Genomic DNA, 27713 nt, shown 5'->3' with positions numbered 1-27713 from the left:
AAGGACTGTTTAAAGGGAGGGGGTAAGGAATGAGTACTTAGGGGGGGTAAGGAATGAGTACTTAGGGGGGGTAAGGAATGAGTACTTAGGGGTATAGAAAGACTACTTAGGGGTAAGGAAAGACTACTTAGGGGTAAGGAAAGACTACTTAGGGGTAAGGAAAGACTACTTAGGGGTATAGAAAGACTACTTAGGGGTAAGGAAAGACTACTTAGGGGTAAGGAAAGAGTGTTTAGGGGTATAGAAAGACTACTTAAGGGTAAGGAAAGACTACTTAGGGGTAAGGAAAGACTACTTAGGGGTAAGGAAAGAGTGTTTAGGGGTAAGGAAAGAACGTTTAAGGGGAAGGAATGTCTCTTTCCTAGGTTACTAGAACAACAATATGGCCTGGTATTTAATCACCTTAAGGGGGGGAGAGGGAATAAGTGCTTAGGGGGAAAGGAAAGAGTGTTTAGGGGGGGGGTGTAAGTAAAGGGTGTTTAGGGGGGGGGTCACGGAAAGAGTGCTTAAGGGGGGTGTCGGGAAAGATTGTTTAGGGGGGGTGAAAGTAAAGAGTGTTTAAGGGGGGGTTGAAGGAAAGAAGGTTTATAGGAGAAAGAAATCTGTTTAGGGGGGGGAGAGGGAAAGAGTATTTAGGGGGAGGGGTGGAGAAGGAAAGAGTGTTTAGGGGGGTGTAACGGAAGGAGTGCTTAAGTGGGGGAGAAGGAAAGAATGTATTTAGGGGGTGTGTAAGGAAAGAGTGTTTTAGAGGGGGGATAAGTAAAAGGAAGGTTTAGGGGGGGGTAAGTAAAAGGAAGGTTTAGGGATAAAGAATGAAGGTTTAGGGGAAAGGAATGTTTCTTTCCTAGGTTAATAGAACAATAATATGGCCTGGTACTTAACCACCCTAAGGGGGGGGGGGGGGGGTAAGGGAAGAGTGCTTAGGGGGGAAGGAAAGAGTGTTCAGGGGGGGGGTTTAGGAAAGACTGTTTTAGGGAGGGAAAGGAAAGACTACTTAGGGGTAAGGAAAGACTACTTAGGGGTAAGGAAAGACTACTTAGGAGTAAGGAAAGACTACTTAGGGGTAAGGAAAGACTACTTAGGGGTAAGGAAAAACTACTTAGGGGTATAGAAAGACTACTTAGGGGTAAGGAAAGACTACTTAGGGGTAAGGAAAGACTGCTTAGGGGTATAGAAAGACTACTTAGGAGTAAGGAAAGACTACATAGGGGTATAGAAAGACTACTTAGGGATAAGGAATGAGGGTTTAGGGGAAAGGAAAGACTACTTAGGGGTAAGGAAAGACTACTTAGGGGTTAGGAAAGACTACTTAGGGGTAAAGGAAAGACTACTTAGGGGGGGGTGAAAGGAAAGAGTACTTATGGGTAAGGAAAGACTACTTAGGGGTATAGAAAGACTACTTAGGGGGGGAGTAAGGGAAGAGTACTTAGGGGGGGAGTAAGGGAAGAGTACTTAGGGGGGGAGTAAGGGAAGAGTACTTAGGGGGGGAGTAAGGGAAGAGTACTTAGGGGGGGGGTGAAAGGGAAGACTACTTATGGGGGGGGAGTAAGGGAAGAGTACTTAGGGGGGGGGTGAAAGGGAAGACTACTTATGGGGGGGGATAAGGAAAGACTACTTAGGGGGGGTGAAAGGAAAGACTACTTAGGGGTAAGGAAAGACTACTTAGGGGGGGTGAAAGGGAAGACTACTTAGGGGTGGGGAAAGGGAAGACTACTTAAGGGGGCGGGAAAGGGAAGACTACTTAGGGGTGGGGAAAGGGAAGACTACTTAAGGGGGCGGGAAATGGAAGACTACTTAGGGGGGGGGTAAGGAAAGAGTACTTAGGGGGGGTAAGGAAAGACTACTTAGGGGTAAGGAAAGACTACTTAGGGGTAAAGGAGAGACTATTTAGGGAAAAGGAAAGACTCCTCGCCGACGGAGACCGGATACTACACACTAACCGGGTAATAGTAACCTGATGGTAGGGACCGGATGGTAGGAACTGGATAGTATGAACCGGACAGTATGAACTGGATGGCGTGAACCGGATGGTATGAACCGGATGGTGGAGACTGGATGGTAATAACCGGATGGTATGGACCGGATGGTATGGACCGGATGGTATGGACCGGATGGTATGGACCGGATGGTATGAACCGGATGGTATGAAGGGGACGGTATACACCGGATGGCATAAACCGGATAGTATGAACCGGATGGTATGAACTGTATGGTATGAACCGGTTGGTATGAACCGGATCGTAGGTACCGGATGGTATGAACCGGATGGTATGAACCCGATGGTATGAACCCGATGGTATGAACCCGATGGTATGAACCCGATGGTATGAACCGGATGGTAGTAACCGTATGGTGGAAACTGGACGGTGGGGACTGGATGGTGGAGACTGGATGGTGGGGACTGCATGGTGGAGACTGGATGGTATGAACTGGATGGTCTGCACCGGATGGTTTGAACCGTATGGTATGAACCGGATGGTGGGAACTGGATGGTGCAGAGTGGATGGTAGTAACCGGATGGTAGAGACTGGATGGTTGGGACTGGATGGTGGAGACTGGATGGTGGAGACTGGATGGTGGGGACTGGATGGTGGAGACTGGATGGTGGGGACTGGATGGTGGAGACTGGATGGTGGAGACTGGATGGTGGAGACTGGATGGTGGAGACTGGATGGTGGGAACCGGACGGTATTAGGCGGATGGTACAGACCGGATGGTATGAACCGGATGGTAGGTACCGGATGGTATGAACAGGATGGTATGAACCGGATGGTATAAACAGGATGGTATGCACCCGATGGTATGAACCCGATGGTTTGAACCCGATGGTATGAACCGGATGATGGGAACTGGATGGTCTGAAGCAGATGGTATGAACCGGATGGTAGGAACTGGATGGTGGGAAGTGGATGGTGGGAAGTGGATGGTGGGAACTGGATGGTAGAAACCGGATGGTGGGAACTGGATGGTGGGTACTGGATGGTGGGAACTGCATACTACACCAACCGAATACTAAACTAACCGGATAGTGGAAATTTAGAACAATCCCAAACGAAAAAAGAAAAAAAAAAGGAAAAAATTTTTCATCGATTGTGAATGACATACATTTACTTAATCTACATAAATACATACAACATAGAACATACAACATACAACATACATATACATACACATAGTGCACTTTACATGTCATACTATTCCTTTTTTTTTTTTCGCAGCTGAAATATGCATGAAGCAAGATGGCAACAGTTTATGTGGTCGACTAAAGTGTGCAAGAGATCATTGGAATTTGACGAAAGGACAGAGCGGCAACAGCAACGTAAGCAGGGGGAAAGACTGTACATATATACATACATATAGATTTATGTATATGTATATGTATATAATACGTATATATATGTATATACGTATATATGTATATGTACATATATGTATATACGTATATATATATATGTATATATATATCTTTTCCTTTTCTATGTAGGAGGAATTCTGGAAAAACTATGTCCAGGAGAAGCTTAACAGTCTATTCTCTGATAAGGTAGACAATGGTGACACCGGAGGTGCCAAATGCGACAGCGGTTCTATGGACAGTGCGAACCAAGCAGCTTGCAAGCGCATGGCAGCATTGTTGAATCACATGTACACGACCACAAATGGCACTAACGAACTGTCTGATCAAATTGTACAATGTGTTCTGTTAAATGCTTATGCTAAAAAATTAAAAGACGAAGCAAAAGAAAAAGGTTATTGTAGCATAGATGAGGGTATAAAAGAAGCTTTCGCAACTGCTGCGAATGGTAAGGGTGTCTCTTGCCAATGGGAAGAAAACAACTATGACCAATGCTCAATTACCACAAGTGCCACCACCAATGAGAGTGTAAAGGAAAAAGTGAAAACACTGTTCAGCAGCAACAACCAAACAGGGGACACCAAAATACACGAAACCTTGGCTGAGTTCAATAAGGGAAATTCCTTATGTGAACGAGTAAATTGTGCATTGCATTGGTATAAGAGCACGGGAAAGGTAAGTGGGCACACACGCAGTCTACTTGGGTAGTAAGGAATGATCATTACATATACATATATACACGTACACATATACATATATACGTATATGTATATGTATATATATATGTATACATATATACGTATATGTATATGTACATATAAATATGTATATGCATTTATGCATATGCATATATATATCTATATATATATATATATATATATTACTTCAATTGTAGACTGATATGTGGAACGAAGTCCAAGGGCATGTCACTTCACTTGGCCAGACCATGTCTAACAATACGGACGAAGGGTTAGGGACCCACTGCGAAGGCTTGGGCACCAACAAGGAAAAGGAAGTATGCCTCCTCTTTGCAAAAGGATTACACCACATGTACAAAAATACAAATACTAACAGCAACGATCCTACGAAGTTGTTTCAGCGAACTATGATGTGCGCAGCATTAAATGCTTATGCAAATAAATTGAAAGCGGACGCGCAGAATAAAACGAGTAGCGGAAAAGGGAGCTGCAACATAAAGGAGGGCATAAGTAAGGCCTTTGGAGCAAGTAAAAACATTATGGAAAAAGGAAAACCTACATGCCAAGGTTCTAACAATCCTGGTTGTTTTCAATGCACATGGGAGAAAGATAAATTTGCCAAATGCGCAATTAACACAAATGGCCCAGGTAGCAAAACTGAGGAAGTGAAGGACAAATTGACGACCGTTCTCGAGAACGACGAAACTGGACTGAAGGAATCTTTAGACAAAATATGTAAGTAGACATTCCAATCTCAATAACCAACCAACCCCCAAACACAGCAAAAAAAAAAAAAAAAAAAAAAAAAAAAAAAAAAAAAAAAAAAAAAAAAAAAAAAAAAAAAAAAAAAAAAAAAAGAGAAAAAAAAAAGGTGAAAGTTTGAGTACGCCTGTGGGTTGTCAAAAGACAGATTGCGGGCTTAGGAAAAAGGTTGTAGGGGTGTTGGAATAACGTCTTAGGGGTGTTAGAAGTCAGATTCCGGATTTAGGAGTAAGGTTGTAGGATATAGGAATAATGTTGTAGGGGTGTCCGAATAAGGTTGTGGGATGCAGGGAATTAGATTCCTGGTTTAGGAATCAGATTCCGGGTTCAGGAGTCAGATTCCGGGTTCAGGAGTCAGATTCCGGGTTTAGGAGTCAGAATCCGGGTTTGGGAATGAAGGTTGTAGGGGTGTTAGAATAAGGTTGTAGGGGTGTCAGAATAGGGTCTTAGGGGTGTCAGAATAGGGTCTTAGGGGTGTCAGAATAGGGTCTTAGGGGTGTCAGAATAGGGTCTTAGGGGTGTCAGAATAAAGTTGTAGGGGTGTTAGAATAATGTTGTATGGGTGTTAGAATAATGTTGTATGGGTGTTAGAATAATGTTGTAGGGGTGTTAGAATAATGTTGTATGGGTTTTAGAATAATTTTCTATGGGTTTTAGAATAATGTTATATGGGTGTTAGAATAATGTTGTATGGGTGTTAGAATGGGGTGTCCGGGTATAGGAGTAATACTGTATGGGTGTTAGAAGTGAGATTCCGGGTTTAGGGTGGTGACTGTTTTGAGTGTACACAGGACCAACGTTTTGATAATTGCGAAATTAACACAAATGGCCAGGGCACCACAGGTGAAAATGTAAATAGCAAATTGCAGACAATGTTTGAGGACCGACAGGATAAGACAGGACTGAAGGAATCTTTGGACAAAATATGTAAGTAGACACCCCAATCACAATAACCCCCCAACCCCAAACACAGCAAAAAAAAAAAAAAAGAAAAAAAAAAAAAAAAAATTAATTATAAGGTGGGTGTGTGGGGGGAAGATTATGATGAGGAGGATGAAGGTGATGAGAAGGTTTTAAGGGTGTTTGATGTCAGATTCCGGGTATAGGAGTAAGGTTGTAGGATGTAGGAATAATGTTGTAGGGGTGTCCGAATAAGGTTGTGGGATGCAGGGAATTAGATTCCGGGTTTAGGAATCAGATTCCGGGTTCAGGAGTCAGATTCCGGGTTTAGGAGTCAGATTCCGGGTTTAGGAGTCAGATTCCGGGTTTAGGAGTCAGATTCCGGGTTTAGGAGTCAGATTCCGGGTTTAGGAGTCAGATTCCGGGTTTAGGAGTCAGATTCCGGGTTTAGGAGTCAGATTCCGGGTTTAGGAGTCAGATTCCGGGTTTAGGAGTCAGATTCCGGGTTTAGGAGTCAAATTCCGGGTTTAGGAGTCAGATTCCGGGTTTAGGAGTCAGATTCCGGGTTTAGGAGTGAGATTCCGGGTTCAGGAGTCAGATTCCGGGTTCAGGAGTCAGATTCCGGGTTTAGGAGTCAGATTCCGGGTTTAGGAGTCAGATTCCGGGTTTGGGAATGAAGGTTGTAGGGGTGTCAGAATTCAGATTCCTGCTTTAGGATGAAGGTGTCAGGGTGTTAGAACTTAGATTCCGGGTTTAGGACAAAGGTGTCAGGGTGTTAGAACTTAGATTCCGGGTTTAGGAATAAGGTTGTGAGGGTGTTAGGACTTAGATTCGGGGTTTAGGAGGAGGGTTGTTAGGGTGTTAGAACTTAGATTCCGGGTTTAGGAAGAAGGTTGCGGTTATTAGAACTTAGATTCCGGGTTTAGGGGAAAGGTTGCAGGGTGTTATAACTTAGATTCCGCGTTTAGGACGAAGGTTGTGGGGTTGGTAGAACTTAGATTGCGGTTTCAGGAAGAAGGTGTCAGGGTGTTAGGACTTAGATTCTGGGTTTAGGAGGGAGGTGTCAGGGTGTAAGAACTTAGATTCAGGGTTTAGGAAAGGAGGTTGTAAGGGTGTTAGAACTTAGATTTCGGGTTTAGGAGGGAGGTTGTAGGCGTGTGATAAATCAGATTCCAGGTTTAGGACAAAGGTGTCAGGGTGTAAGAGCTTAGATTCCGGGTTTAGGAGGAAGGTTGTAGAAGTGTTAGAAGTGAGATTCCGGGTTTAGGGTGGTGACTGTTTTGAGTGTACACAGGAACAAAGCTTTAATAATTGCGAAATTAACACAAATGGTAGCTCTCAGGATGTAAATAACAAATTGAAAGAAATGCTTAACCAAGAAGACACCGGACTGACGGAATCTTTGGACAAAATATGTAAGTAGACACCCCAATCGCAATAACCAACGAACCCCCCAACCAAAAAAAAAGAAAAGTAAAAAAAAAAAAAAAAAAAAAAAAAAAAAAAAAAAAAAAAAAAAATAATATAAGGTGTGGGGGGGACAGTATGATGAGAAGGTTGTCGGGGTGTTAGAATTCAGATTCCGGGTATAGGACTAACGTTTTAAGGGTATTAGAATAATGTTGTAGGGGTGTCCGAATAAGGTTGTGGGATGCAGGGAATTAGATTCCGGGTTTAGGAGTCAGATTCCGGGTTCAGGAGTCAGATTCCGGGTTTGGGAATGAAGGTTTCAGGGTATAGGAGTAGGGTTTTCGGGGTGTCAGAAGTCAGATTCCGGGTTTAGGAGTCAGATTCCGGGTTTAGGAGTCAGATTCCGGGTTTAGGAGTCAGATTCCGGGTTTAGGAGTCAGATTCCGGGTTTAGGAGTCAGATTCCGGGTTTAGGAGTCAGATTCCGGGTTTAGGAGTCAGATTCCGGGTTTAGGAGTCAGATTCCGGGTTTAGGAGTCAGATTCCGGGTTTAGGAGTCAGATTCCGGGTTTAGGAGTCAGATTCCGGGTTTAGGAGGAAGGTGTCAGGGTGTTAGGACTTAGATTCCGGGTTTAGGTGGGAGGCGGCAGGGTGTAAGAACTTAGATTCCGGGTTTAGGAATAAAGGTTGTGGGGGTATAAGAATAACGTTGTAGGGGTATAAGAATAACGTTGTAGGGGTATAAGAATAATGTTGTATGGGTGTTAGAACAATGTTGTATGGGTTTTAGAATAATGTTGTATGGGTGTTAGAATAATGTTGTATGGGTGTTAGAAGTGAGTTTCCGGGTTTAGGGTGGTGACTGTTTTGAGTGTACACAGGACCAAAGTTTTGATAATTGCGTAATTAACACAAATGGCCAGGGCACCACAGGTGAAAATGTAAATAGCAAATTGCAGACAATGTTTGAGGACCGACAGGATAAGACAGGACTGAAGGAATCTTTGGACAAAATATGTAAGTAGACACCCCAATCTCAATAACCCCCCAACCAACCCCCAAACACAGCAAAAAAAAAATAAATAAAAAAGAGAAAAAAAAAAAAAAAAAAGAAGGAAAAAAAAAAAAAAAAAAAAATATATAAGGTGGGGGGGTGACAGTATGATGAGGAAGATGAGGGTATTGGTATAAGGTTGTAGGGGTGTTAGAAGTATGATTCCGGGTTTAGGAATAAAGGTTTCGGGGTGTTAGAATAAGGTTGTATGGGTGTTAGAATAAGGTTGTAAGGGTGTTGGAATAACGTTACAGGGTATAGGAATAATGCTGTATGGCTGTTAGAATGAGGTTTCAGGGTGTTGGAATAAGGTTTCAGGGTGTTGGAATAAGGTTTCAGGGTGTTGGAATAAGGTTTCAGGGTGTTGGAATAAGGTTTCAGGGTGTTGGAATAAGGTTTCAGGGTGTTGGAATAAGGTTTCAGGGTGTTGGAATAAGGTTTCAGGGTGTTGGAATAAGGTTTCAGGGTGTTGGAATAAGGTTTCAGGGTGTTGGAATAAGGTTTCAGGGTGTTGGAATAAGGTTTCAGGGGTTAGCTTTAGCTGCTTTAGGGGGAAGGGAAAAATTCCTCGCAAACAGGGACTATGTACAACAGCGACCGGATGGTAGGAACCGGATGGTATGAACGGGATGGTATGAACCGGATGGTATGAACAGGATGGCATGAACCGGATACTACACACTAACCTGATGGTACGAATCGGATGGTATTAACCGGATGGTAGAAACCTGATGGTATGAACCGGATACTACACACTAACCTGATGGTATGAACCGGCTGGTATGAACCGGATGGTAGAAACCGGATGGTAGGAACCGGATGGTATGAACCGGATGGTATGAACCGGATGGTATGAACCAGATGGTATGAACCGGATGGTAGTAATCGGATGGTATGAACTGGATGGTATTAACGGGATGGTAGGGAAGCATCCCAGGATCCCTCCCGGGAGGGGGGATAGGAAAAACTCCTCGAAGACAAAGACCGGATACTATACACCAACCGGATGGTAGTAACCGGATGGTGGGAACTGGATGGTGGGAACTGGATGGTGGGAACTGGATGGTGGGAACTGGATGGTGGGAACTGGATGGTGGGAACTGGATGGTGGGAATTCGGTGGTGGGAACTGGATGATGGAGACTGGATGGTGGGAACTGGATGGTGGGAACTGGATGGTGGAAACTGGATGGTGGAGACTGGATGGTGGAAACTGGATGGTGGAGACTGGATGGTAGTAACCGGATGGCAAGGAAACCGGATACTACAGAACCAATCTACCAACATTTACTATAGGACTCTGTGTTCATGGAGGAAAAAAGACAACATCACCTCGGACAACATCACCGATTACATAGACAACCATCATCATCATATTACTCATCCTTCGTACATTGTTTTTTCTTCTTATAGGTTTACCATGCCTAGATAATACGGAACTATGTAAACGTGCAGAATGTGTTATAGGGAGATGGAAGACTAATCGGAACGGTCAATCTGCAGTAAGGGAGAAAATATATTACTTATGATAGGCGAGCAGCATGGAATGTGTCTAATATAATATATATGTGTTGGGGAGGAAAAAGGACTTATAAAAATTTTTGTCTTAGGTAAGAATGGGTTTCATACATTTTTCTGCCTTTTTTTTTTTTCTCTTCATTTTTTGTATAGATTGACCCTTGGGAGGAAGTTCAAACTCAACTGAAGAACCTTTCTGGGGAAATACAGAAGAAAAAGGACAGTGTAGGCAGCCATTGTACGGACCTTCAGAGTGAAGAAGAGAAGGAAATATGCAAGCTTATTGCTGCAGGATTAAAGAGTATTTATGAAATTAAAGCAAATAAAAGCAAAGTGGACAGGAGTACGAAGAAAGATTTGGAGGATCAATTATTTAGACGTACCATGCGTTGTGTTTTATTAAATGCTTTTGCTGATAAATTAGAACAACTTCCATGTGCAGAAGAGAAGAAAGTAAAGGACGCTATAGATAAAGCATTTGAGAAGAATAGTGATATTAGGGGTGGAATTGATGCGTGCAAGAAAGATGATGATAAATGTTTCACGTGTGATAGGTTTAACGGTCTCGCCAATTGCGAAATTGGCGAGAACGGTAACAAGGACAAAGTAAAAGGAAAAGTAGAACCCATGCTAGAAGGAGATAATACACTCAAGAAGCAACCTCTGGAGAAGACCATATGTAAGTAGACCACAATTCTAGTCCCCCCCCCAATAACAAATATATTTGCCCCCATACATTTACAAAACAAAAATACAACAATAAAAATACAAAAAAAAAAAAAATAAAAATAAAAATAAAAACAATAACATTATATGTATATATACACATATATACATATAAGTATACATATAAGTATATATATATGTATATATATATGTATATATGTGTACATGTATATATATGTATAAATATACATGTATATATATGTATGTATATATGTATGTATATAGGTATATATATATATGTATATATGTATGTATGCATATACGTATGTGTCTATGTGTTTGTCTGTGTTTGTCTATAGGTAAACCGTGTACTGGGGAAAAGAACGGGGATTTCTGTAAAGAACTTAATTGCGTAGCAGAGAAATTGGGAAAAAGGAAGTACGGAAGTTCAAGCGGAACTCCATCCTGGGTAAGGAATGTGTGGTTGTGGTCATGGTTGTGGTCATGGTTTAGTGTGCTGTGTTGATGTTGGAATGGAAATAACCATAACATCCATAACAACACCCCAAACAACACCCCAAACAACATCCATAACAACATCCATAACAACATCCATAACAACATCCATAACAACATCCATAACAACATCCATAACAACATCCATAACAACATCCATAACAACATCCATAACAACATCCATAACAACATCCATAACAACATCCATAACAACATCCATAACATCCATAACAACAGTAACCATAACATCCATAACAACAATAATAACATCCATAACAACAATAATAACATCCATAACAACAATAATAACATCCATAACAACGACAACCTATATGTCTATATATACATATTTATATATGCATATGTATACATATTTATATATGTATGTATGTATATGCATATATGTATATATGTATGTATATATATATATATATATATATATATATATATATATATATATATATATATATATATATATGTATATAACTCCCGTTTTATGTTTAGAATGACATGAAGGATGACTTTGGAACAGAGTTAAAAGCACTGCTGGATGAAATGAAGAAAAATGATAATCAAAACGCAGTTGCAACGAAATACTGCAGCACAGACAAGGGCGGCAACACATGGAGCGAAAGAGATGCCCATGGCGCCGCAAACAAGACTGCTTGCAAACTTGTTGTAGCGGGGCTGCAACATATATCCAGTATTCAGGAATCCTTCTCCACTAAGGAGAAAACCCCTTATGATAACCAAGAGTTTAAACAACTTGCTTCCTGCTTATGGCTAAAGGAGGTCGTAAAAAAAATGAAAGAAGAGAGTAAAATTTGTGACATTTCTAAAGGTATTCAGGCCGCTTTCTTAAAGACAGAACAAATTAAAGGAGAGAAATGTACAAAAGAACCCTGCATTGTCTGTAATTGGGACGATAATAACGATAAAAACAAACTTGGCAATTGCCAAATTGGCAACGAAACTGTCAATGTGAACACCAAATTGGAAGCAGTACTCACGGGAGAGAAGAAGAACGAAGTAGATTCCACCCTCCGAGCAATAACTGAAACAAAGGGAAATGCGGATTCTTCTTTATGTCCTCGTCTTCAATGTCTAGCATCTCGAGTTAGGGCTCTTAAGAAGGAGGTAAGTATAATATGAAATGTTATGGAAGAAGAGGTGGAATGCAAAAGGGATAGAAGTAATAAAAGAAAAAAGAGAAAAGGAAAAAAAAAAAAAAAAAAAAAAAAAAAAAAAAAAAAATATATATATTTCAGGTTCCGAGTTTAGGAGTAAGGTTGTAGGGTACATGAGTAAGGTTCAGGGTATAGGAAGAAAGTTGTAGGGGTATTGGAATGAGATTCAGGATATAGGAAGAAGGTTCTTGGGGTGTCAGAATAAGGTTGTACAGTTGTCAGAATAGGGTCTTAGGGGTGCTAGAATAAGGTGGTAAGGGTGTAATAATAAGTTCGTAGGGGTGTTAGAATAAGATTGTGGGGGTGTTAGAATAAGGTTGTGGGAGTGTTAGAATAATGTTATATGGTTTTTGGAGGAAGGTGGTGGGACTGTTGGAATAAGTCTGTAGGGGTGTTAGAATAATGTTGTAGGGGTATTAGAATAAGGTGTTAAGGTTGTTAGAATAGGGTGGTGTGGGTGTTAGAATAGGGTTCTTGGGGTGTCAGAATAGGGTCTTAGGGGTGTCAGAATAGGGTCTTAGGGGTGTCAGAATAGGGTCTTAGGGGGAGTATTAGAATAAGGTGGTAAGGGTGTTAGAATAAGGTTGTAGGGTACTAGAGTAAGGTTTCAGGGTATAAGATAAAGGTTGTAGGGGTGTTTGAATAACGTTGTAGGGGTGCTGGAATAAGGTTGTAGGGGTGTTGGAATAATGGTTTTAGGGGTGTCAGAATAAGGTTGTAAGGGTGTCAGAATAAGGTTTCAGGGTATTGGAATAAGGTTTCAGGGTATTGGAATAAGGTGGTGAGGGTGTTAGAATAAGGTTGTTAGGATGTTAGAAAAAGGTGGTAAGGGTGTTCGAATAAGGTGATAAGGGCGTTAGAATAAGGTTGTTGGAGTGTTAGAATAAGGTGGTAAGGGTATTAGAATAATGGTTTAATGGTACAGAATTACGTGGTAAGGGTGTTAGAATAAGGTGGTAGGGGTGTCTGCATAACGTTGTTGGGGTGCCTGAATAAGGTTGAAGGGGTAAAGGAAGAAGGTTCTGAGTGTATTAGAATAAGGTTGTAGGGGTGTCAGAATAAGGTTGTAGGGGTATTAGAATAAGGTGGTAAGGGTGTTAGAATAAGGTGGTAGGGGTGTTAGAATAAGGTGGTAAGGGTGTTAGAATAAGGTGGTAAAGGTGTTAGAATAAGGTAGTAAGGGTGTCAGAATAAAGGTTGTAGGGGTGTTAGAATAAGGTGGTAAGGGTGTTTGAATAAGGTGGTAAGGGTATTAGAATAAGGTTCCTAGGGGTGTTAGAATAAAGGTTGTAGGGGTGTTAGAATAAGGTTGTGGGGATGTTAGAATAAGGTGGTAAGGGTGTTAGAATATGGTTTTAGGGTATAGGAGGAAGGTCTTAGGGGTATAGGAATAAGGTTTCAGGGTATAAGAGTAAGGTTCTAAGGGTATACGAATAATGTTGTAGGGGGTATAGGAGGAAGGTGGTAAGGTTGTTAGAATAGGGTGGTAAGGGTGTTAGAATAAGGTGGTAAGGGTGTTAGAGTAAGGTGGTAAGGGTGTTAGAATAAGGTGGTCAGGGTCCTAGAATAAGGTTGTACGTTGTAGGAATAAGGTTGTAGGGGTGTAAGAATAATGTTTTAGGAATGTCAGAACAAGGTTTTAGGGGTGTCAGAATTAGATTTTAAGGATGTCGGAATAACGGTTGTAAGGCTATTGGAGCAAAGGTTGTAGGGATGTTAGTATAAGGTGCTATGGGTGTTAGAATAAGGTGGTAAGGGTGTCAGAATAGGGTCTTAGGGGTGTCAGAATAGGGTATTAGGGGTGCTAGAATAAGGTTGTAGGGGTATTAGAATAAGGTTGTAGGGGTGTCAGAATAGGGTCTTAGGGGTGTCAGAATAGGGTCTCAGTGGTGTCGGAATAGGGTCTTAGGGATATTAGAATAAGGTTGTTAGGGGTGTTAGAATAAGGTGGTAAGGGTGTTAGAGTAAGGTTGTAGGGATGTTAGAATAAGGTGGTAAGGGTGTCAGAATAGGGTCTTAGGAATGTTAGAATAAGGTGGTAATGGTGTTAGAATAAGGTTTCAGGATACTGGAATGAGTTTGCAGGCTATTGGAATAAGGTTGTTGGGGTATAAGATTAAGGTTTTAGGGGTGTTGGAATAACGTTGTATGGGTATTAGAATAAAGTTGTAGGGGTGTTAGAATAAGGTTGTCGTAATGTTAGAATAAGGTTGTAAGGGTGTTAGAAAAAGGTGGTAAGAGTGTTAGATTAAGGTGATAAGGGTGTTAGAATAAAGTTGTAGGGTTATTAGAATAAGGTTGTTGGGGTATAAGATTAAGGTTTTAGGGGTGTTGGAATAACGTTGTATGGGTATTAGAATAAAGTTGTAGGGGTGTTAGAATAAGGTTGTCGTAATGTTAGAATAAGGTTGTAAGGGTGTTAGAAAAAGGTGGTAAGAGTGTTAGATTAAGGTGGTAAGGGTGTTAGAATAAAGTGGTAAGGGTGTCTGAATAGGGCTGTATGGGTATTAGAATAAGTTGATAAGGTTGTTAGAATAAGGTGGTAAGATTGCTGGAATAAGGTTTTAGGGGTTTTAGAATAAGGTGGTAAGGGTGTTTGAATAAGGTGGTAAGGGTGTCCGAATAAGGTTGTGGGGGTGTTAGAATAAGGTGGTAAGGGTGTTAGTATAAGGTGGTAAGGGTGTTAGAATAAGGTGGTAAAGGTGTTAGAATAAGGTGGTAAGGGTGTCAGAATAAGGTGGTAAGGGTGTTATAATAAGTTTGTATTGGTGTTAGAATAATGTGGTAAGGTTGTTAGAATGAGGTGGTAAGGGTGTTAGAATAAGGTTGTATGGGTATTGGAATAAGGTTTAAGGGTATAAGATTAAGGGTTTTAGGGTATAAGAGTAAGGTTTCAGGGTTTAGGAATAAGGTTCAGGGGTTAGCTTTAGCTACTTTAGGGGGGGAGAGGAAAGACTCCTCGCCGACAGAGACCGGATACTACACACCAACCGGATACTACATACTAACCGGATACTGTACACCACCCGCATGGCAGAAAACAGGATGGAAAAAAAAAAGAAGAAAGAAAAAGAATGTATACTTATACATATATATGTATGTATATGTATGTACATACATATACATATGTTTATATGTATGTATATACATATACATATGTGTATATGTATATATGCATATGCATTTATGCATATGCATATATATATATATATATATATATATATATATATATATATATATATATTTTCTACTTTATACAGATCGACTTCTGGAATGAGAAGGGCGAAGTTGCCAACTTATGGACAGAACTGTCACAAGCAATGACTAAAGATGGGGGTAACGGTACTAAAGGAAATGGATGTGATAAAATGGACTCCGAAGAGAGGGATGCCACTGGCCCTGAAAAGAAGGCATGCAATTATTTGCATGCCGGTCTAAAGACATTGTACAATGGTTCTACGACGGCGGCGACGACGACGCCGTCGACGACGTCGTCGTCAGGAACCATCAGCCTGAAGGACAACCCACTGTTGAGACAAACAGTGGGTTGTTTATTACTTCACGCTTATGCAAAGAAAATGAAAGAAACATCAACCTGTGTTATCGATTCTGGTATAGCGAAGGCATTCAAGGCATGGAATGAAGATAATAAATCTACTTGCAAGGACAATGGCACAAAACCTTGTGTTCCGTGCGAATGGAATGAAGACATCCTTGAAAGTTGCCACATTCACACAACTGATGCCACTAGAACAAACCAAACCGCAGTAAAGAGTAAATTAACACAAGTTCAGGGCAACATTGACCGCATCTCGAATATCAACCTAAAGGACATAAATAAAATGTCCACTTTATGCGATTACATTAGATGTGTTGGACCCAAATGGTTCAAAAACAAGGCAAAAACGACGAATGGAAATATTATTGCAACCAAGGATTGGGTAAGTATTACTACCAAGAACCAACCTACTACACAACCAACACAACACTTAGGGGGGCTAGAAGGAATAAAAGGAAAAAAAAAAAATAAAATAAAATAAATTAATTCAGATTCCGGGTTCAGGAATAAAGGTTGTATGGGTATTAGAATAAGGTGGTAAGGGTGTTAGAATAAGGTTTTAGGGGTGCTAGGAGTAATGTTTTAGGGGTGTCAGAATAGGGTTTTAGGGGTATTAGAATAAAGTTTGAGGGTGTTAGAATAAGGTTTCGGGGTTAGCTTTAGTTACTTTAGGGGGGGAAAGGAAAAACTCCTCGCCGACCGGGAACGGATACTACACAACAACCGGATGGCACACTAACCGGATACTACACAACGAATTATATATATATATAACCTTTTTCTTTTTTTTTTTTTAACAGTGTAACTTTTGGGAGGAGGAAGGCGTCAGAACAACATTGCAAGATATGTTCCAGAAGATCGTGTTGGATGTAAGTAACACATCAGGGGCAAACACTAATAACGCAACATGCAGAATCTTTGGGGATAATAATCCTGATAGTGTCGAAAGAAAAGCTTGCAATCATATCGCGGCTGGATTAAAATACATTAAAAACATTCCATCAAATGTTAGTGGTAGTGGTAGTGGTGGTGCTGCTGCTGCTGCTCCTGCTCCTGCTGCTCCTGCTCCTGCTGCCAATCAGAACGGCCATCAGCATGATGATAACTTTTTTAAACAATCTATGATGTGCGCAGCACTTAACCTTTACGCAACTAAAATAAAAAAGGCGTCTGAGGAGAAATGTCCTATTGATGAGAAAAAAATAGAAGCTATGTTCGAAACATGGAACCGAATTAATAATTCTTCATGTAATGCTGTTCGTAGTGCTAGTAAAAATAATTGTTTTCTTTGCTCAAGGCAAAAGGAAGAATTTAATAATTGCAAACTAAGTGTTTCCAAAACTTTAATTAATACAACATCAACACAAACAAATGGAGATTGCGAAACTAACGCAACTAAAGTGAAGACTAAAATGGAAGGTCTCCTCAACGACTCTAAAACCACCAAAATGAAGGAAACATTATCCACTATCACTAACATGGACTCTTTCTGTAGTAAAATGCAATGTGCAGCAAAACAATACCACAAAAATAAACATAATGGCGCGCAGCCCAAAACGACGCTATCATGGGTAAGTATTGTATCTCGCTATGGACATACAAATAACATATATACTTATACATATATGTATATGTATCTATGTACATATATATGTATATATGTATATATATATATGTATATATATATGTAAATGTATATACGTATGTATATATCTATATATATGTATTTATGTATATATATATATGTATATATGTATATATGTATATATGTGTACATATATGTATATGTATATATGTATATATATATGTGTATATATGTATGTATATATGTATAATGAAAATTTGATGAAAAAAAAAAGAAGGTGCAATAGAAACAAAACAGAGAAAGAAATTCAGATACCTGGTTTAGAAATGACGGTTGTTGGGGTGTTGGAATGATGTTGTTGTGGTGTTGGAATGATGTTGTTTGTGGTGTTGGAGTGAAGGTTGTTTGTGGTGTTGGAGTGAAGGTTGTTCGGGGTGTTGGAATGATGTTGTTTGGGGTGTTGGAATGAAGATTGTTGGGGTGTTGCAATGATGTTGTTGGGGGTGTTGGAATGATGTTGTTTGGGGTGTTGGAATGATGTTGTTGGGGTGTTGGAATGATGTTGTTGGAGTGTTGGAATGATGTTGTTGGGGTGTTGGAATGATGTTGTTGGGGTGTTGGGATGATGTTGTTGGGGTGTTGGAATGATGTTGTTGTGGTGTTGGAATGATGTTGTTGGGGTGTTGGAATGATGTTGTTGGGGTGTTCGGAATGATGTTGTTGTGGTGTTGGAATGATGTTGCTGGGGTATTGGAATAAGGTTGTAGGGGTATTAGAATAACACTGTAAGGGTGTAAGAATAGGGTTCTGGGGGTGTCCGTATAAAGTTGTAGGGGTGTTAATATAAGGTTTTAGGGGTATGTAAATAAGGTTGTAGGGATGTTAATATAAGGTTGTGGGGGTGTTAGAATAAAGGTTGTAAGGGTGTTAGAATAACGTTTTAGGGGTGTTGGAATAAGGCTCGAGGGTTTAGGAGTAAGGTTCAGGGGTTAGCTTTAGCTACTTTAGGGGAGGAGAGGAAAAACTCCTCGCAGACAAGAACCGAATACGACACCAACCGGATACGACACCAACCGGATACGACACCAACCGGATACTACATAACCTACCACCAACCAACATACTAACACAACCAACATACTACCACGAACCAACCTACTAACATAACCAACATACTAACATAACCAACATACTGACACAACCAACACAACCAACACAACCAACATACTGACATAACTAACATACTAACATAACCAACATACTGACACAACCAACACAACCAACACAACCAACACAACCAACACAACCAACACAACCAACACAACCAACACAACCAACACAACCAACACAACCAACACAACCAACACAACCAACATACTGACATAACTAACATACTAACATAACCAACCTACTAACATAACCAACATACTGACACAACCAACACAACCAACACAACCAACATACTAACATAACCAACATACTACAAACACATAGAGAAAATAAAAAAAGAATAAAAAAGGAAGGGACATATATATACACATATACGTACATATGTATATATATATATATATATATATGTATACACATATGTGTATACATATACATATATATTTTTCTTTATTTCTTTTCTTCTTTTGTTTTATGTTTAGGATGACATAAGCACTGTTGTTAATGAAGAATTACAGAAACTTCTAAAAAAAATTACGGATGATAAGAATTGGAAAAAGAAGGAATTTGAACAATACTGCACCGACAACATTGGTTCTTCATGGTCAGAGGACACCGGCGGAGAAAGAACTGCAAAGCAAAAAGCTTGTAAGCTTTTTGCTTTAGGTTTAAAACACATTTCTGATATTAAAAACAAGAAAAACAACAACCAAGACCATGAGATACCACTTAAACAAACTATGATGTGCGCAGCACTTAATCTTTATGCTGATCAATTAATAAACAAATCAAATGATCAATGTCCTCTCGATAAACAAAAAATGACGGAGGTAATAGATGCCACCTTTCTGAAGAGTGATGCCATTATGAAGAATGGAACACCTTCATGCTCAGCTGGTAATGGTATTAATTCTTGTTCTGTTTGCACAAGACAAAAAAGCACTTTTGACAGTTGCAAAATTGGACAAGACAATGTAAAGGACAGTATGAACACACTCCTCCAAAACAACGACAAAACCAACACCAACACCAGCAAAATGGAACAAACACTAGACAAAATAAATAGTAAAGACACTTTCTGTACTCAAGTCCAATGTGCTATCAGACAACACTACAGAACCAAAAAAGGACAGGCAGGTGGAACGACCACACCATATTGGGTAAGGGGCGATAGGCAACTACATATATACGTATACATAAATGTATATATGCATATGTATATATGTATATATGTATATGTACATATGTATATATGTATATGTATATATGTATATATGTATATGTATATATGTATATAACATATGTATATATGTATATATATATATATGTATATGTATATGTATACACATATGTGTATACATAAATATATATATTTTTTTTTAACTTTCTTTTTCTTTTGTTCTATGTTTAGGATGACTTGAAGGATGACATCAATAATGTATTAACGCAACTTCTAGGATATATGACGCAACCTTCGGAGCAGTCCGCTGTTGCTGACTACTGCAAAGATAACGACGCTAATTGGGATAAATATGGCCGTAGACAGGGCCAAACAAATAAAGCAGCTTGTTTACTTTTTGCTGCAGGATTAAAACACATTTATGACCAAAAGAAGGGCCCTGTTAAGGGCCCATCGTTTGAACAAACGATGAGTTGTTTATTTCTTAAAGAATATGCAAAACAATTAAAAGAAATGGCAAAAGAGAAGAGAAAAGGACATAGTTGGGTACATCCCTATTGTAGCATAGAGGATGGTATAAAGCATGCATTTGATGAAATTAATACCACTATGAAAGAATCACCTCAATGCAAAGATATTAATGGTACTAATTCTTGTTTTGTGTGCATACAGAACGATGGTTATAATAATTGCCTCATTGGCACTGACAATGTAAAGGAAAAAGTGGAACCACTGCTCGAAGAGAACAAAAACCATATGCAACAAACATTAGAGAATACCGTCTGTCCCATCCTTCTTACGGATCTCCTTACCCCTTTTCTTCCTTTGGCTCCTGTCTCTATTGGCCTTTCTGCTATGGCTTATTACCTTTGGAAGGTAAGATAAAAAAGTTAATAGGAAAAAAAAAAAATATATTTTAATGGACAAAATTAATTGTTAAAAGGAAAAAAAAATTTTTTTAATGCTTAAAAGGAAAAAAATTTTTTTAATGGTTAATAGGAAAAAAAAATTTTTTAATGGTTAAAAGGAAAAAAAAAATTTCTTAATGATTAAAAGGAAAAAAAAAAAGAATGTGTAAAAAGAACATTTCACAATCTTCTTAGCAAAAATATCCTCTCATTTTTTTTTTTTTTTTATTTTTTTGTAGTATTTTGGTCCTCTTGGTAAAGGAGGACCACGTTTCAGAAGATCTCCTACTGAAATTCCTGGTTCATCCGTACAGGAACAAGTCCTCGATCATTTGCAACAAGATAGTTCACATGAATATCAATTGGTGAAGGAACGAAAACCTCGTTCTGCTCCAACAAGAACAAAACGTTCTGGTCCCGTGAATCGTCGCACAATTATTGAAATTCATTTTGAAGTGTTGGATGAATGTCAAAAAGGGGACACACAATTGAACCAGAAGGATTTTCTGGAACTTTTGGTTCAAGAATTCATGGGATCCGAATTTATGGAAGAAGAACAGGTTCCTATGGAAGAAGAACAGGTTCCTATGGAAGAAGAACAGGTTCCTATGGAAGAAGTTCCTATGGAAGAAGTTCCTATGGAAGAAGTTCCTATGGAAGAAGTTCCTATGGAAAGTCTTCCTATGGAAGGTGTTCCTATTGAAGAGGTTCCAAGTTTAGGTTCCGTGTTTATGGTTTAGGGTTCATGGTCTCAGGTTCACAGTTTAGGGTTCACAGTTTAGGGTTCACAGTTTAGGGTTCACAGTTCAGGGTTCACAGTTCAGGGTTCACAGTTTAGGGTTCACAGTTTAGAGTTCACAGTTTAGGGTTCACAGTTTAGGGTTTAAGGTTTAGGGTTTATTGTTTAAGATGAAGGATATTGGTTTCACACCTCTTGTCCTTTTTTTTTTTTCCTTTTCTTCCTTTTTATATTTTCTTGAAAAAAAAAAAGAAGAAAAAGAAGATTTTTTCTTCCATATTTATTTTTTATTTTGTTTGTAACTTCATTTTCATTTTTCTGTGAAAGGACACCTTTTGTTTTTAGAAAAAAAAAAAAACATTCTTCTTTTTTTTTTTAGAGAACACACATTCTTTTTTTTCTTTTTCCACTTGCGAAAAATATTTTTTCTTTCTTTTTTCTTTTTCCCCTTGCGAAAAATATTTTTTCTTTTTTTTTTTTTTTTTTTTTTTTTTTTGCGGAAAACAGGAAGATAAGCGCGCGCCCATGTAATGATGTGTCCTGGCTACGCACACCAAAAAAAAAAAGAAAAAAAAAAAAGGACGGTGGACGATGAAATATATTACAGTTGCAAAAAGGTCGCAAAATATGAAGGAAAAACACACACTTATCCGACGCAAGGAAAAATTGTGTTTACATAGGTGTTGGCACAAACAACTTTATCGAAGTACACATACACATTACACCAAAAATTTATACAGAATAACGAGAATATGCGGAAATGGCTGTGTTCAGCAAATCGGGTTAAAGGTAAAGTTGGTTACGCGTTAAAAGTAAAGTTGGTTCCGGGTTAAGAGTAAAGTTGGTTCCGGGTTAAGCGTAAAAGTTGGTTCCGGTTTAAAAATAAGGTAGGTTCAGGATTTAGGGTAAAGTAGGATACGGGTTAAGGATAAGGTAGGTTCCGGGTTAGAAATAAGGCAGGTTCCGGGTTAAGGTACGAGTGGGTTCCGGGTTAAGGACAGAAGTGGGTTCCGGGTTAAGGACAGAAGTGGGTTCCGGGTTAAGGACAGAAGTGGGTTCCGGGTTAAGGATAAAAGTGGGTTCCGGGTTAAGGATAAAAGTGGGTTCCGGGTTAAGGATAAAAGTGGGTTCCGGGTTAAGGATAAAAGTGGGTTCCGGGTTAAGGATAAAAGTGGGTTCCGGGTTAAGGATAAAAGTGGGTTCCGGGTTAAAAGTAAAGTTTGTTACGGGTTAAAGGTAAAAGTGGGTTCCGGGTTAAGGATAAAAGTGGGTTCCGGGTTAAAAGTAAAGTTTGTTACGGGTTAAAGGTAAAAGTTGGTTCTGGGTTAAGGATAAGGTAGGTTCTGGGTTAAGGATAAGGTAAGTTCCGGGTTAAGGATAAGGTAAGTTCCGGGTTAAGGATAAGGTAAGTTCCGGGTTAAGGATAAGGTAAGTTCCGGGTTAAGGATAAGGTAAGTTCCGTGTTAAGGATAAGGTAAGTTCCGGGTTAAGGGTAAAGTAAGTTCCCGGTTAAGGGTAAAGTAAGTTCCCGGTTAAAGATAAGGTTGATTCCGGGTTAAGGATAAGGTGGGTTTAGGGTTAAGGATAATGTGGGTTCGCGGTTAAGGGTAAAAGGTAGGTTCAGGAATAAAGGTAATGTTCGTTCCGCGTTAAAAATAAGGTGGGTTCCAGGTTAAAAGTAAAGTTTGTTACGGGTTAAAGGTAAAAGTTGGTTCTGGGTTAAGGATAAGGTAGGTTCTGGGTTAAGGATAAAAGTGGGTTCAGGGTTAAGGATAAAAATGGGTTCCAGGTTAAGGATAAAAGTGGGTTCCAGGTTAAGGGTAAATGTTGGTTACGGGTTAAAAATAAGGTGGGTTCCGGGTTAAAAGTAAAGTTGGTTCCAGGTTAAGGATAAGGTGGGTTCAGGATTAAGGATAAAAGTGGGTTCCGGGTTAAGGATAAAAGTGGGTTCAGGGTTAAGGATAAAAGTGGGCTCCGGGTTAAGGGTAAAGTAGGTTCCGGGTTAAGGGTAAATGTTGGTTCAGGGTTAAAGGTAAAGTTGCTTCCGGGTTGAGGATAAAAGTGGGTTCCGGGTTAAGGATAAAAAGTGGGTTCCGGGTTAAGGATAAAAAGTGGGTTCCGGGTTAAGGATAAAAAGTGGGTTCCGGGTTATGGATAAAAGTGGGTTCCCGGTTAAGGATAAAAGTAGGTTACGGGTTAAGGTGAATGTAAGATCAGGGTTTAGGGTAAAGGTGAATGTATGATTAGGGTTTAGGGTAAAGGTGAATGTATGATTAGGGTTTAGGGTGAAAGTGAATGTATGATTAGGATTTAGGGTTAAGGTGAAATTATGATCAGGATTTAGGTTTAAGGTCAAAGGAGCATCAGGTTTTAGGGTTAATGTAAAGTTAGGATCAGGGTTTAGGTTTAATGATTGTGCAGTATAGGTTTAGGGGGTTATGTTTTAGGGTTTAGTGTTCATATTCCAGGGTTTCAGGATTCTAGGGTTTAGGGTATACCCCAACAAAATTTATTCATCCGATATGTGTAACGTTAACAAGGTCGGGAAGGAAAAAATTCAACTCTTATGTCATGCGAAATATAAAAAAAATATCCCATTGCAAAAAATTAAATCATGAATTTTTTTTTTTTTTTTTTTTGTGTGTGTATGTAATTTTTTAGCATGAATCATCACATTTTTTGTAATTGTTTTAGTAATATCTTATAATGATTATTGTATAGACATGGTTTATATGATTATATGGAACCATTATTTTTTTTTTTTTACGCGAAAAATATTATGAATATAATATACATTTTTTTTTTTTTTCTCATTATTCGTTTTTTTTTTTTTTTTTTTTTATAAAGTTCTAATTATGAAAAATTTTATCGTTCTTCCACACTTTTTTCCGCGGAAATCGTAATATAGTGTTAGCGCGCGGATGTTCCATACAATTTTTTTACGAGAACAATATATAACACCTATTGGAGGCAACTTTTCGCAAAGATGGAAACATAATTTAAGGGAAAAAAGAAATAAATAAAGAAAAAAAATTAGAAAAAAAAGAAAAAAAAAGAAAAATGTGTGTTCTTAAAAAAAAAAAGAAGAATGTTTTTTTTTTTTTTTTTTCTATAAACAAAAGGGTGTTCTTTCACCAAAAAAAAAGAAAAAAAAAGGAATGTTACAAACAAAATAAAAAAATAAATGTGGAAGAAAAAATCTTCTTCGTTTTTCTTTTTTTTAAGAAAATATAAAAAGGAAAAAAAAAAAAAGGACAAAAGGTGTGAAACCAATATCCTTCATCTTAAACAATAAACCCTAAACTGTGAACCCTAAACCCTGAACCAATAAAACCTGAACCGTCAACCCTAAAACATAAACCCAGAACGATTAACACTAAACCCTAAACCCCGAACCTTGAAACCATAAACATAAACCCCTAAACTGTGAACCCTAAACCATAAACCCGGAACCTAAACTTGGAACACGCTCCATTGGAACCTCTTCAATAGGAACAAGTTCCATAGGAACCTCTTCCTTAGGAACCTGTTCTTCTTCTTCCATAAGTTCGCTTCCCATAAACTCTTGAACCAAAAGTTCCAGAAAATCCTTCTGGTTCAATTGTGTGTCCCCTTTTTGACATTCGTCCAACACTTCAAAATGAATTTCAATAATCGTTCGACGATTCACACCACCAGAACGTTTTGTTCTTGTTGGAGCAGAACGAGGTTTTCGTTCCTTCACCAATCGATATTCATGTGGACCAGCTTCCTCCACATGATCAAGGAGTTGTTCCTGTACAGATGAACCAGGAATTTCAGCAGGAGATCTTCTAAAACGTGGTCCTCCTTTATCAAGAGGACCAAAATACTACAAAAAAAAAAAAAAAAAAAAAAAAGAGGGAGGATATTTTTGTTAAGAAGATTGTGAAATATTCTTTTTACACATTTATTTTATTTTATTTTATTTTTTTAACCATGAAAAAATTTTTTTTTTTTTCCTTTTAACCATTAAAAAAAATTTTTTTTTTTTCTTTTAACCATTAAAAAAAATTTCTTTTTCCTTTTAAGCATTATAAAATTTTTTTTTTCTATTAACCATGAAAAAAAAATTTTTTTTTCCTTTTAACCATTAATTTTGTCCATTAAAATTTTTTTTTTCCCTTTAAACCATGAAAAAAAAATTTTTTTCCTTTTAATAATTAATTTTGTCCATTAATTTTTTTTTTTTTTTAACCATTAAAAAATTTTTTTTTTCCTTTTAACCATTAATTTTGTCCATTAAAATTTTTTATTTTTTTTCATTAAATTTTTTCTTTTTTTTCATTAATTTTTTTATCTTACCTTCCAAAGGTAATAAGCCATAGCAGAAAGACCAATGGAGACAGGAGCCAAAGGAAGAAAAGGGGTAAGGAGATCCGTAATAAGGATGGGACAGACTGTATTCTCTAAAGTTTGTTGCATATGGTTTTGTTCCGATTCGCCTTTGAACAGATATTTAGCTTTATTTCCTATATCGTCTTGGCCAATGGGGCAATCATTATAGTTGTCCGTAAACTTGCATTCAAAACAAGAAATACTATTAGGACCCTTGCTACATTCAGGTAATACACTCTTCATAATGTCTTTACTTTTACCAAAAGCATGTTCTATGCCCGAATCTACGCTACAATCAGGATGTACCTTATACTTTTTTTGTATTTCTGCCATTTTTTTTAATTGTTCTGCATATTCTTTTAGAAATAAACAACCCATCGTTTGTTCAAACGATGGGCCCTTAACAGAGCCATTAACCTGGCCCTTAGCAGGGACCTTACCGCGGACATAAATGTGTTTTAAACCTGCAGCAAAAAGTAAACAGGCTGCTTTATTAGTATGTTTTTCTTTATGGCCAAGTTTACTCCATTCCTCGTCGTTTTTGCAGTATTTGTCAACGTCCGATTCAGTCTGACCCTTCGTCATTTGTTCTAGGAGTGTCGTTAAGACGCCTTTGGCGTCTTCGTTTATGTCTCTCTGATCATAAAAGAAGAAGGGAAGAGAGAAAAAAATATAAATGTATGTATACACATATGTATACACATATGTGAATACATATATATATACATATATACATATATATATACATATATACATATATATATACATATATACATACATATATACATACATATATATGAATATATATATACATATGTGTATACATATACATATATACATATATGTATATATATATACATACGTATATACATACATATATACATATACATATATACATATATACATATAAGTACATATATATATATATATATATATATATATATATATATATATACATTTATGCATATGTATATGTGTATGTAGTTGTTATTGATGTTGGTTCCCACTTACCCAATTAGGTGTGGTCATTCCACCTGCCTGTCCACTTTTGTTTTTGTCTTTGTTGTTGTAGTGTTGTCTGATAGCACATTGGACTTGAGTACAGAAAGTGTCTTTACTATTTATTTTGTCTAGTGTTTGTTCCATTTTGCTGGTGTTGGTGTTGGTTTTGTCGTTGTTTTGGAGGAGTGTGTTCATACTGTCCTTTACATTGTCTTGTCCAATTTTGCAACTGTCAAAAGTGCTTTTTTGTCTTGTGCAAACAGAACAAGAATTAATACCATTACCAGCTGAGCATGAAGGTGTTCCATTCTTCATAATGGCATCACTCTTCAGAAAGGTGGCATCTATTACCTCCGTCATTTTTTGTTTATCGAGAGGACATTGATCATTTGATTTGTTTATTAATTGATCAGCATAAAGATTAAGTGCTGCGCACATCATAGTTTGTTTAAGTGGTATCTCATGGTCTTGGTTGTTGTTTTTCTTGTTTTTAATATCAGAAATGTGTTTTAAACCTAAAGCAAAAAGCTTACAAGCTTTTTGCTTTGCAGTTCTTTCTCCGCCGGTGTCCTCTGACCATGAAGAACCAATGTTGTCGGTGCAGTATTGTTCAAATTCCTTCTTTTTCCAATTCTTATCATCCGTAATTTTTTTTAGAAGTTTCTGTAATTCTTCATTAACAACAGTGCTTATGTCATCCTAAACATAAAACAAAAGAAGAAAAGAAATAAAGAAAAATATATATGTATATGTATACACATATGTGTATACATATATATATATATATATATATACATATGTACGTATATGTGTATATATATGTCCCTTCCTTTTTTATTCTTTTTTTATTTTCTCTATGTGTTTGTAGTATGTTGGTTATGTTAGTATGTTGGTTGTGTTAGTATGTTGGTTGTGTCAGTATGTTGGTTATGTTAGTATGTTAGTTATGTCAGTATGTTGGTTGTGTTGGTTGTGTTGGTTGTGTCAGTATGTTGGTTATGTTAGTATGTTGGTTATGTTAGTAGGTTGGTTCGTGGTAGTATGTTGGTTGTGTTAGTATGTTGGTTGGTGGTAGGTTATGTAGTATCCGGTTGGTGTCGTATCCCGTTGGTGTCGTATCCGGTTGGTCTCGTCTTCCGCTNNTCTCGTCTTCCGC

The 27713-nt window shown here is 38.2% G+C and overlaps 2 protein-coding genes across 2 annotated transcripts in view; one reads left to right on the top strand and one right to left on the bottom strand.

Annotated features, from left to right (window-relative positions):
• Nucleotides 1–21200, top strand: part of PKNH_1120600 (SICAvar, type I) — a gene marked incomplete at both ends in the record, with an annotated part of 27014 nt that extends 5814 nt beyond the window's left edge. The window contains 12 exons of the mRNA XM_039114133.1: nt 3219–3319; nt 3485–4027; nt 4248–4785; nt 9588–9676; nt 9846–10371; nt 10718–10827; nt 11379–12011; nt 15322–16002; nt 16421–17191; nt 18855–19532; nt 19784–20428; nt 20700–21200. Coding sequence (XP_038969753.1) covers nt 3219–3319; nt 3485–4027; nt 4248–4785; nt 9588–9676; nt 9846–10371; nt 10718–10827; nt 11379–12011; nt 15322–16002; nt 16421–17191; nt 18855–19532; nt 19784–20428; nt 20700–21200 — 5816 coding nt within the window. The remainder of the gene's footprint in view (nt 1–3218; nt 3320–3484; nt 4028–4247; nt 4786–9587; nt 9677–9845; nt 10372–10717; nt 10828–11378; nt 12012–15321; nt 16003–16420; nt 17192–18854; nt 19533–19783; nt 20429–20699) is intronic.
• Nucleotides 21201–24632: 3432 nt separating this feature from the next.
• Nucleotides 24633–27256, bottom strand: PKNH_1120500 (SICAvar, type I (fragment); the record flags this gene model as incomplete). The annotated part of the gene is made up of 3 exons (XM_039114132.1): nt 24633–25049; nt 25523–26191; nt 26567–27256. Coding segments are annotated over 3 exons (1776 nt in total), but the record flags the coding sequence as incomplete, so codon positions are not given.
• Between the last annotated feature and the right edge of the window lie 457 nt (nt 27257–27713).

The sequence above is a fragment of the Plasmodium knowlesi genome (assembly GCF_000006355.2).
Source record: "Plasmodium knowlesi strain H genome assembly, chromosome: 11".
Lineage (NCBI taxonomy): Eukaryota > Apicomplexa > Aconoidasida > Haemosporida > Plasmodiidae > Plasmodium > Plasmodium knowlesi.
The sequence above is the reverse complement of the archived record's forward strand: the minus strand, read 5'-3'. Positions and strand labels throughout refer to the sequence as shown.